At 32.6% G+C, this 12,748-nt stretch overlaps 1 protein-coding gene across 1 annotated transcript in view; it reads left to right on the plus strand.

The window, feature by feature from the left end:
* LOC108687393 (vacuolar protein sorting-associated protein 13B) overlaps positions 1–12,748 on the plus strand; it is a 15,660-nt gene that overhangs the window by 917 nt on the left and 1,995 nt on the right. The window contains 29 exon segments of the mRNA XM_018193138.1: positions 1–171; positions 264–367; positions 521–770; positions 838–1,025; positions 1,105–1,314; positions 1,390–1,528; positions 1,603–1,720; positions 1,794–1,936; positions 2,037–2,209; positions 2,275–2,451; positions 2,519–2,807; positions 2,900–3,062; positions 3,144–3,531; positions 3,689–3,815; positions 3,982–4,149; positions 4,226–4,443; positions 4,541–4,754; positions 4,814–5,018; positions 5,151–5,328; positions 5,464–5,790; positions 5,890–6,093; positions 6,236–6,351; positions 6,432–6,786; positions 6,869–6,988; positions 7,364–7,483; positions 7,575–7,838; positions 7,900–8,529; positions 8,595–8,690; positions 9,062–12,628. Of these exon segments, the coding sequence (XP_018048627.1) occupies positions 1–171; positions 264–367; positions 521–770; positions 838–1,025; positions 1,105–1,314; positions 1,390–1,528; positions 1,603–1,720; positions 1,794–1,936; positions 2,037–2,209; positions 2,275–2,451; positions 2,519–2,807; positions 2,900–3,062; positions 3,144–3,531; positions 3,689–3,815; positions 3,982–4,149; positions 4,226–4,443; positions 4,541–4,754; positions 4,814–5,018; positions 5,151–5,328; positions 5,464–5,790; positions 5,890–6,093; positions 6,236–6,351; positions 6,432–6,786; positions 6,869–6,988; positions 7,364–7,483; positions 7,575–7,838; positions 7,900–8,529; positions 8,595–8,690; positions 9,062–12,628 (9,422 nt within the window).

Below are 12,748 nucleotides of genomic sequence, written 5' to 3' on the forward strand. Positions count from 1 at the left end.
AAGCTCCACCTGGATATATAAAAAGTATAGTTACAAAAGTTATTAATAATATCACCATTCATTGCAACAATCTCATCTTAAAATATGTGGAAGAGGATATTGTTCTTAGCATAAATGTCAGATTTTTAAGTATGCAAACCGTCGACAATAAATGGGAACCGGCGTTTGCCGGTAAATATTTTTATGCATAATCACAAAGCTAGAAATTGTCTTAAAATTATGCTTATAATTAAAATATTTTAATAAATTCAATTAATGTTTAGAGATCAACACTCAAGAAGTGATGCTTAGAAAAGTTATTACTATTCAAGACTTGACATTGTGCTTAGATAAAATGGATGCATCAGGAAAGATAGAGATATATCAGGTATTTCTAATATAAATTCTAATATAAATATTTCTAATATAAATATTTTTACATTTATCTTGAAAAATCTTAAAGATATAAAAAACATGTTTTTTATTGAAAAAATGTCGCGTGATTTCGATATTTTACATAATGTAAATATTAATATTATAGGATCCTGTTTTATATCGATGTTCAATGACAATCCGAATGATTATAAATTATCATAACAACACTTTAAAGAGAGCATCTATTACAAGACTTGATCTTCATTGTGAGAAAATGGAATTTAGCATGACTGAACAACAAGTACCGATGCTCCTAAGATTGATTGCCTTAGTAATGGCGTTACAAACAAAGCAATTTCCACCAATAAAGGAAAAATCCTCCATTACTGTGGATGAGAGAGAAGATATTGCACAAGGTTTAATATTTTACTTGAATGCTGTCTAAAATATGTATTTTGGAAATATATAATATTAATATTTCAGATGATACAAATCAGATAGCAGGGACTTCCACAGATGCAGTTGGATGGGGTGGTTGGGCTTGGGATATAGTGTCATCTGTTCTACCTGTTGACTGGGACAATAGTTGGTCTGCTGAGCAACAAATGGCATATTCTGGTCATACTGTACATTTAGGTGTTTATATAGATGATGCTACTTTAACATTTAAGGTATAAATGTAATATATTTCAGAATTATTTCTGTTCTAATCATGGAAATTAAAAAACTGAATTTTATATATTTTTACAGACTGTTGAAAGTGTCAAAGAGCAATTATTTTATAAATCTCGAAAACTTAGGTACAAATCCTTTTTATCACTTCGATTGAACGGAGTTGTGATAGATACTTTAATTCAAGGAATAACAATGACAACTTTCCAAATTGGAGTGGCGTGTATACAACTTTATCCACGAGGAACGTGCAGCTGTGGACATATAGAAGTAGCTGACGGTGTACAGGTAATGTAATTAATTATTATTGTCAGAGAGGTATAAAATTAGATGGAATATCTGAGAAATAAATTATTATTATAGCCACCTCTTTACGTAACAGCTGGGAACTTGAATACTGACCACTTAAAAGATTCATTGTTCGACAAAGAAGCCACGGAAAATAAAGGGAAAAAAAGAGATTATAAGCAAGGAATAGATAATCACTTGACGACAATTTCGGGTATAATATAATAAATTTAAAACATATACACGTCTTATACACACAGGAAATAATAAAGATTATGTCTTTTTTAGTTGACAAATTATTAGAAAGAGGTCCAGCATTTGTGATGGATTATGTTTATTACGTAGAATTACCTGATGACATAACGCCTGAAAAATTACTCGAATTTGGTTCAAATTTTGAATACAGGTGTTTGAAAAATCTTAAAATAATTATACATAAAAGAATAAAAGAATTTCTATAAACAACTTACCTTTTGTAGCAATTTCCAGGAACGCAGAATAATAAGATATGTAACTGGCGATTTGACTATCAGATTATGTTCCGGTATTTTTCATCGTATTGATACCATCAAACAAGCTGCCGCAAAATACGATTATAATCCTTATCTTGTATTGAAACCAGGTAAATACATATGTTATGCTAATACAAATTTTGATTTAACTACTAATTTTATATTAAATAAAAATTATAAAGATGCACTACATTTAAATTTATATTTTAGATCCTCTTATCGATGAATTGCCTCTTGTTACATTGGAAGAATATGAAGCACTTAGGGAAAACGTATCAATGACAGAAACAAAATTTGTATTAAAAAGGGCATCACTACAGCTACAATTAGCAGATCATTGTGTCATTGGAGTGCCACGACAACGTAAAATTATTGAAACTCGAGTAAGATATCTCTTATATCTTTTTTTGTTAATTATTTTAAATATTTATAAACAATGTCTTTCTAGATTATACCATTACCTCCAGCTCTAACAGATGATCCTTATGTAAGCGTTGAATGCGATGAAGCAATTGCCACTATAGTACAGCCTATGTATCCATTTAGACTCGTAGCTTGTGCATCAAAATTAACAGAACTGTCACCAGAAATGTTCATTCAGTGCCATACAGTTACCGATGTACAAGTGAGCAAAGTTTTATGCACGATATTTGTTGTACACATATTCAAGATTGACATTGAAATACTTGTAGGTGATTGGAGTGAAAAGTCAACTTCATTTAATGAAAACTTGCGACACTTCAATAGTAATGCCTCACTCAGTGAAAACTTCTTCAAAAATATTATTGTATCCTCAGTATTGGCGAGATATAGACATGATTCAAAAGACATATTCTTTTCAATCAGATAGTGTTACTATCACGGGAACTAAAGCAAAATTAATGGCTGCTACGGCTATAATAACTTCCATTTTTAATCCTGCAGATACAACGAATCCACTTATCTGTTCTACTCTCTTTAATGATGCGTGTCAAGAGAAATGTATGCGAGTATTAAATACTATATTTTATAAATTTTTACTTTTTATTTTATAAAATATATAAAAGCTATAAAATTTTCTTCGTATATTACAGATCCAGTATACTTAGAATTATGCTTAGAAAATATAAATTGCAAGAATGTATCGTCTTCAGTTACGATATCAAATGAAGTCAATATAAGTTCTATAAAAATATTTGCATTCAATGATTCTCAACAAGCCTTTATTCTTTCGGGTCCAGAAAATCATGATAGCAGGTTCGTATATATATATATATTAATAATGTATAGTTTTGATAGTTTGGTAAATTTTGACTAATTGAATCTTTATATTCTTAGCGATGCAGGAAATGTACCGCTGTTGTCTATTGTAGTACAATTTCCTAAAAGTATTGAAACGCAAACACATCCATCTCTCGTTTCGTTTAAAATTTCTGAAATTAGAGCATCCTTAGACCCACTTTTTTTTGAATGGTTGGAATATTGTGCCACTTATCCCAAATTGGGAAATGTATATGTATTGCGTTCAGACAGCCAACAATTGATTACTGAAGGTACATCATCTGATACAGGCACGCGAAAAAAGACATTTCCAAGCCTACATGAAAGCGTGCATAGTTCATCGGACAAAGAGAAAAAAAGATCTGCCGTAACAGAAAAATCGAAAACACTGCGAAATGATGAAATACAAAAGAAAAGTGAATTTAAAACGGAAGGAGAACAACAGGTATTAAAATTATTTACATTATCATTTATATATTATCACATAATGATTGTATTGATTGATTACTGTTTAAATAGATTAAAAAAAAACCATTCTTTTTTAAAACAGTATAGTATATTGTATGTATTAAAGATAGAAATAAATAGTCTAGTACTTACAGAAATCGGGGATACTGGTCAGATTAGCACAGTCGTATTCGTGGTGGTGCAATCTTGTGCTGAATGGTTATATAGGACATATTATAATATATATTCCGTCTGATACAATGAGTGGTATTGGAGCTGATGGTAAATATTTTAAATATTATATATCAAATATTTTAAATGTTATATATCAAATAACGTGGAAATTGAATTATTTTTAAATTTGTTCATAATCTTGTTATTGCGCTTTTTGATAACTATTAATACAGTTATATAGCTTGTAATAACAATTAATAAAATGTATTACAAGGCATAGAACAAGCCAAAGATAGAGCTTTCATAGAAAATCAAGATCTACAAATAATGATAATAAAACTACCGAGTCTTCTCGTACATTCATCTAATTTGAATGCTGAGATGCTGAGCCCATATCTACAAAATCTTCCTGCTAAATTACCAGAATCTATATGGACATATCGTAAGTTTATCTTAGAATTTGCAAAACAGTTATTATTTTACATAAAAACTACTACAATAATTTATTACTATTTCAGAAATGCAAAGTTTTCCATGGACATTGAGTCTTATCGATTTTCATTGTTACACATTGCAACAACAGATACAAAAGAACTTTATAAAGAAAGTTACATTAAATGCTACGGTAGCTCTTACAACTAAGACAGCTGCGACTGAATTAAATACACTTACTGCTTTAAGTGTTTGTGTACACATTGATAATTCGCCTATCATTATTTCATTTTCAGAGGATCAGGTATTAATTTTTGTTTATTCTTATCGTACTTTATATCAAGTCAATAAAATTTATATTTAAAAAAATGTAAATTTCAACATATATTTATCTATCTCAGGTTATTTTTATGAGCAGTATAGTTTTAAATATCATAAAAATATTACAAACTTTATGCGGTTCCCGAAAAGATAGCGTAATTGTATCACAGAGCAACGAACTGCAAATTGTTCTTCCTGCTATACCTCAAACTCCATCCACTCCGACTCAAATAATGTATCAAGAAGATACTACCAATTCAACTATGTCTACATCAAAAGATGATTTAGGACATGGTAAGCGGAATATATTTATTTGTTGCATTTATTTGATCATTACTACCCAAATTTTACAGAAAAAGATGGTTTAGTTATAACGGCTTGGATTCAGTGGACTATAACAAAAGTAGCAATTAAATTATACATTATGGGACAAGAAGACATGCCTTCTTTAAAATTAATGTTAGAACTGGAAGATATTATAACATCATTAGATTTACAATCGGTTTATATGCAGTTAAAGAATAAAATTACAACAGCCACGATATTTCACTATGTTAGGTAAATTTATTTCTATAAAATGTTTATACATATATATACATTAAAGTCTTAGCAAGAAATATTTTTAAAAACATTCCTGTTTATTATGTGCAATGATTGTTTAATTGTTATATTTACATTGTGATTTGATAGAGGTCCACATGCATTAAATTGGGATGTTGGTGAATATGCTGGGCTAGTATTATGCGGAAGGGAAGATAATTTGGAGAAAGGTGATGATTCTGGTTTTATAAGTTTTACACTTACTCGTGCGAAATCTGGAAATGTGTATACACGTTGGGGTACTCACAAGCGTTACAAGCCTCAAAAAGTAAATAAGTATTTAATTATTATAGTTTATTTAGTTACCTATGTAATTATTCATATTCTTGCTTAAATTATAATGTAGAATATTGATATCTATTTTTTTTGAAATTAATAAAAACTCTGATACTCGAATATCTAGAAAGAAATGCTGCTTGACTCTACATTATCTACGAACGGCTATATTTCTGAAATACTTATCAAAATGCAAATGGTCGATATAATCTTACCAATAAGTGTAATTAGCAAATATGCTCAATTGGTGAAACCTTTTACGTGCCTTGGTTCATCTATTGAGAAAAGCACAGAATCTATTCATAATAAAAATATGACAACACCATTGGTTGGTATAACCAACTTAAATAATGAATTATTGCCACTGATACATTTGGAATTCAAAGGTTTTCGTCTCATGATGCCAGCTTTTACTGATACGAATAAGTTACAACATGATTTATTAATGCTTCAGGTAATTTTGCTTTTTGTATAATTTTATTAGCAATATAATATTTTTAAAAATATAATATTTATGGATATTATATATTTATGGATATTATATATTATATAGTTGGACGGGATTCGTATTACGCCGGATGCAGAAAATCCAATTTGTAGAACTCCATTGCGAACTGATATATATCAATTAGCTGCTCGAGCAAATATATTAAACGTACCAGGTTCGGCTGTAGAAGATCGTCAATATCAAATTAGTATTAAAGGAATATGTGCATATACTACTACATGGAAGAATTATCAACTAAGCATTAATAAGGTTTACTATCAAAACTAATTATTTCTTTTAATTCTAAAAATTCTTAATGAAATATTTTATATATTGACTAAAAATAAAAAAAAAATTTATTGAAACATTAATATCATATAGATTAATTAAAGCAATGCATTATTATTTTCAGAGAATGTCTCAATCATACTTATATACAATGAATGAGAATCCAGCATTGGAATGGAATAAACTCGGGAATGGTAGTAGTCTAGATCCATACTTTTCAACATCTTCAGTATTAACAAAGTAATACAATTGATACAATTAATATATACGTGTATAAATCTATATGACAATCATATTCTAATTTTAATATTTAATTCTAGATTTGATCTTTGCTTAATTATTGCCCCAGCTGTTACATTTAAAGGAGATACAATAGTCTGTGGGAGTGCCATTGAAGTAAATTGTATTACAGACATAGAATTGACAATAAATTTGGATCAAATTAAATTAATATCGACGCTCAACAATGAATTTATAACGTTATTATCTGGAAGTTTCGAAAGAATAGATCATAAAAATAGTTCTAATAATATAGCTCAAAGATCTCTTTCAGGATCTCAAACCATTAAGCCTATTAAAGCTTGGTTGAAACAAACATCAGATGATTCAGATATTGATTTCACAAAAGACAGTGGTATCGATTTTGAAATGTCCAGCGTGCATTCTACAATAATTGTAAGTTTTTTATGCATGTAAATAGCGGTTTGTGATTTTGAGTTCAGAATTTATATTAAAAATAATGATTTTGTTATAATAGGGAAGATCCACTGCTGAAACTATGATACTTCCACCGTTTGAATTTTTAGTAAATTGTGGAAAAATAACATTTATTCTGTATGAAGTCCAGAGTACATTTGTTGATTTAGACGATAATGTAGTGAGTAATAAATAATTTTAAGTAAAAATAATTAATTCAATTATTTAATTGGAATTAATTTATTTAATTATAGTATTAACTCGTATCTTAAAAGATACAATTTGATGCCTCATTCATACAAACGGAAGGTACTAAATCCGTCCATTTTTTTCACCTATTCAGAATGATTCAAAAAAATCTCTAAAAATTCACTAACATACTTTCAACTTTCTAAAATAAATATTGGAACTTTATTTGAGAAAATAATATGTAGTATAATTACCGAAAAACTCAAAAAAACTTTCAAAGAAACAAACAGAAATCGGTCACTAGTGATCCATCTTGTAGAGTACGAGTTAATATTATCTAATTTTTAAATATAATTAATATTTTCAGGATGCACACAAAATTGACATTGAAGACGATAATAATAATGTAAAACAACCATTACTTTATCTAATGATCAATCAACCAAATATTTATTTCTCTCAGCAACATTTATCTAAAAAAATACAAGTATGCCTTATTATTATTTACTCACAAAAAATTAATATTAATGTGACCTATTACTAGTTTAAATATTTTATTTGAATTATGCAATTTGTAGATATCTTGTTTCGATATAACAATAGCGCTTGGTAATGTACAAAATCTGAACGTAATACCGACCGAAAAAGATTTCAAAATTTATATGATAGAAACAAAGCATGGTGATCCACATCCAGATACGGGTATTCCGCCTTCTTTTGCGACAGTAAAATCTGAAATGATTTTAGGCAAAAACCGCCAGTTTTTCATTGAAATGGGACGACCGACAAAAGTACATCTTTCTTTATCTCGGCTCAACCAACTCTATGATATACGGAATAAGGTAACTTAACGAAGAATAATATTCATGTGTTTAACAGTTCTACATTGTATCTATATTCTAGCTAATATCGTGTTTTATTGATGACAATGTTACACAAGTATCTACAGAGAAACAGGAGATTACATGTACGGATTCTCAAAATTTAGCATCGATGACAAAATCGAGGAAATTCAGTGTACCTGATCTACATTTAAATACCAAACAAATTGTATTATCTTTAAAGACTGACACTGGAGCAGAAATTATTATCAGTTTAGCATCGTTAAATGGAAATCTGTCGACACTTCTTAGACCAGACAGGATATATTCAAATCTGTCCATAGATTCTTTCATTGTATCTGCTATCTTAAATGGGAATATCAAAGTACTATTAAATCCATGGTGTTGCAATGTAACGACTTGTTTACTTTGGGAGTCTTCGTACAATAGCGAGATTATTTCACAAATACAAATACAGGCAGACAGTGAGAGCCTATATCTCGATTTCGGACCGGATCAAATAAAAATTATGAAAATGGTTATGCAAGACTGCCAGTTGCTCTTAAGTGAGTTCGCTTCGGTTTCTACTAATGAAAATAAAAATGAAAAGCAAATTGTGCTATCGACTGAACAACACTACAAGGATGATTTAAAGGCGGGTGCATTCCAATTTGTTGATGGCACCGCGGATGAGTTACCTTTTCCATATCAAGTTAGTTAGATTATATAAAAATGTAATTGAAATCAAAAAGTCTTAATTTTTTTCTTTTTTTGCAGGTGGTATTTTTTGTTTATCCTCAACAAGCGATGGCTTGGAGATATCCGCAATCGCGTACGTTAACAAGAATCCACATATCTCCTGTTCCATTTGAAGTAAGTGAGAATGCTCGGTATTTTAAGCGATTAATATTAATATTTAGTTTGAATACAAAAAGACAAATGTTTTATGTCGGAAAATATAATTTTGTTTAAATGTCTAAAGATTTTTTTTATAATTTTAAGCTATGAAATGATACAACCTTGGCTGTAAAAATATTAGATACTTATATTTTTTTTATTGATTTAAAATTCTTTTGTCTGTATTGTTTCCTAGTAGTTACTGACATTATACATAAGTTTAAAAGATTCTTAAAGCAAATGCTGTAAATCAATTTTTAAATTAAAATGTTAAATAATGGGTAATAAGATACATAATATTTTTGACCACGATTATATTTTTATCTTCTTAATTCTTTCTATTATAGGCAGTGGATGCCGACGATGATTACATCGACAAAATTCCCTGCGTTCTCGAATATTGGAGTGATAGTCACATGTCGTACCAGCGTTACGCCGATTTTTATTTATCAGAAACGGATTCCTACCGATTGGATCTACCAGAGAAAGCACCGGCACGAGCAGTAGCTTGCGTGTGGCGCGTAGTTATTCTGTCCAATGGCAAACGACCACTCTCAAAAAGCATCGTTTCTGCTCGTGCTCTCGCTGCCTGCTTGCGCATCGATTCCTATTTTAATCCCTTATTAATACCGAATGTTCAAATTGCTTTGAATATCGGCGTTCTTCATATATCTCTATATAATCACATCGATACAAGTGTATATAATAATTTGCCGCCACCACTGGATAAGTATACTCTAAATGGAAAAATTCCCGAAATACAATGTTTCATGTCTGTAGAACAGAAGGGAGCTGTTCTGGTATTTAACAAATGGATGGACGATTCTATATTGCTCGACATCGGCGGCAGTTTAAGCATACACGTGTTGGATTATAGTCATTTGACTATGCAGGAAGTGCTAGATGCCCTGGAAGGAAGATTTCAGTTATCGTTATCGGAAAAGATAGACTCGTCATTAACGTGCAACCCGTTTACATTGAAATTGGGACCAGCGATAACTCACACTCTTGCAGTTTCTACTCGTTTATGGCTGGCATCTTTCGATGAAGAGGAAAAGAGCGTAATTGTTCTAACACGTTATGTAATAGCCAACGATAGCAACATACCTATACGTTTTGGTCAAAGTGCCACTGGAGATAGCATACTTCTCGAGAGCAGGCAGTGTAATTTTTATTCTTGGAGACAGATTGGCAATCAAATGATAAGGATATCAATCGAGGAAAACGCCTGGATATGGAGCCGGCCTTTTCCCGTTAACAAAAATGGAGTCCAAGTGATAGAATTCAATAATTCGATGACTAGTACGGTGGTCTTCGTAAACGTTACGTCGCTTTCTGCCACACAAAAGCTTGTAACATTCTCGGGGCAACTTGTGATTTCCAATCAACTAATGGATAATTTTGAAATGAGATTAGTAAAATACGAAGAAGAAGTTGGTTCTAAGGTAACAGTCTCCAAAGAAGTGTATATCATACCAGGCAAGAGTTTTCCGTCATCTATCATGCTTGAGAATAATAAAAAAATGGCAATGCGATTACGTTTCACTAACTTGACGCATTTATCTTGGACCGGAGACATTCCATTGCAACCCAATATCAAATGGGGCCAGCCGTGGCTTGTCAAAGTACCTCTACAAGAACGCGGTCAATTTTTGAGTATCTGGGTACGGATTGTGATGCAGATGATACAAGACAAAATGAAAATCCTTGCGGTATTGAGTCCCCTGTACATGATCAGATCATACCTACCAGTACCGGCCAGAGTACAGATGGAAACACCGTCTTTGAAAATGTCATCTAGCACATTGGTGAACGGTCGTGGCGAATGTCAACAGCTGTACTGCCCCGGTACATTTGAGCACTTCCACCAGCTGACGTTTCAATTGGAATCCGGAGTCTCCGCGTCGAATCCTTATGTGCCGCTTTCATACAGCTCCGTGGATCAACGAAAATTTTTCCGAAGACCTGAAATTGAGGATATCGATAAAATTCTGGAAGAACTCAAGAACAGAAAAGATCAAGTAAAATGGCCTTTCCAGGGAGACGATATTGAGGAGTGGATATCTGCAGAACAACCGCAGACGCATGTACAAGTGAAATATCAGGACGCAGGATTGGTCTCCAGTACACTGCTGCTAGAACTGCAGCCTTGGTGTTTTGTAATGAATTCGTTAGGCTGTCACATCTCATTGGTATCGGAGGATACAGAGCTCTGTCAGATTCCTCACTACGGCATAGTCACGCCACCCAAATTGGAGAGTACTTTTCACGTGGGTGTCGGAATCGGTGATACTTATTACACATCCCAAACGTTGCAATTGGCACGACCCGACTGGAGTCAGAGCTTCTACATGCCTCGAATCTGCGGTCTCGTGCCGGTAGAGGGAAACATCAAGACATTCGTAGATTGCGGCACAAGTGTGTCCATCCTAAACATTGGTTCTTCGATGCACAAGGATATGCGTCTAGTACGAATCACAAGCAGCCATGTAATTGCGAACCTGACACCTCAAGAACTGTGCGTGGCCACGCTCGCGGTGCACGAGGAAGCGCGGAATCTCCAGTTGCCCCATGACCTCACTCCCTGCAGCCTGAATATCTCACCGTCGGAGGATCAGAGACAGGGTACGCCAATTGTGCAATGGTATACGCTGTACACAGAGAGTAACGTCGAGCCGCTCGTATTGTACATATCTCTTAGTCTCGGCCATAGATGGTCCTGTCCGATCAGAGTAGACCAAGCTATGAGTCGCAAATCCGTCGTGATTCCAAACGGTTCCTCCACCATGCCGGTCATTGTAACGACACAGGAAGACAAAGGCACCACGTTCGTCGTGATACACAGTGACGATCATCCGCAATTGTTAATTGAAAATGCCTGTGGTTTCAAAATTTTACTGGGACAAGCCGATGAAAAAGGGAATGAAATATTACCGGATAGCGTTCATTTTACATGGATATGCGAAGTCGACAGTGGAGCAACGTCCCACTATTCTCTTCCCTGTGTCAGTAACAGACTACCCGACACTACGGTTCCGAGCGCATCGAATGTGTTATTTTCTACCGCGCAAAACGATGAAACAATAGGGAAAGCAAATTTAAAGTGGTCAAGAGGCGTAAATCTGTCTGCGTTGTCATCTACACCAATAGATCAGTATCTGCGATTACCTTCGTACGGTGATGTAAAGCTTATAATGCATAATCGCTGTTACACCACTCACATAAGCATCGTGCCTATTTCCCAAATTGAAATATCCGCTCAAGATATTAGGAGCAGATTGTTACGAAAAAAGAGTACAGCGAAAGATCACGACATATACAATAATCTTTCTTCACTGAAGAGACTAGAAGAAGATAAGCTGTTACTGTATATACAAAGTTCGAGTAGCTCAACATCGTTAACGAGTTTTTTCTCAGCCCAAGAAGATATTTTCATGACGGAACAAATATCCTTGAACAATTCAAAGCAATTAGTTCCGAAGATAACGGATACAAAAACTTGCACTAACGAAGATCGATTGAAATCTACCGATGACACTATTTCAACTCATTCGAAGGAAGGTTCTGCAATCGTTTACTTGCGTGCTTGCACTATCGTAATCCTTCATGATATCAATGAAAACGCACAAAGAATCGAAGTCGCCAGTCTATCTATGACAGACTTAGTTATTACTATAAATTCAAAAGCCAGATTCATTAATTTCGATTGTTACATAGGCGACTTGCAATTAGATAATCAATTATTTGATCAGGGAGGTTTCGATTTTCCCGTAGTATTAATAAATCAAAATCCTTTGCCGAACAGAGAGATGGCATTTTACAGCAATAACTGTTTAATGACGAATATGGAAAAAATCAAACAAGATTCTTTAATAGCCATCGAGTATGTCTGGGAAATAAATGAAAATATCATAGGTATATATTTTATATTTACAAAATTACATTATTTTAATAAAAAATAAAAATATTTGGGTAACAAAAATTATGTTTTTAAAGCAAATAAATGTTATTTATTTATATTCAAATAATAAAAA

The sequence above is a fragment of the Atta colombica genome, unplaced genomic scaffold (genome assembly GCF_001594045.1).
Source record: "Atta colombica isolate Treedump-2 unplaced genomic scaffold, Acol1.0 scaffold205, whole genome shotgun sequence".
Lineage (NCBI taxonomy): Eukaryota > Metazoa > Arthropoda > Insecta > Hymenoptera > Formicidae > Atta > Atta colombica.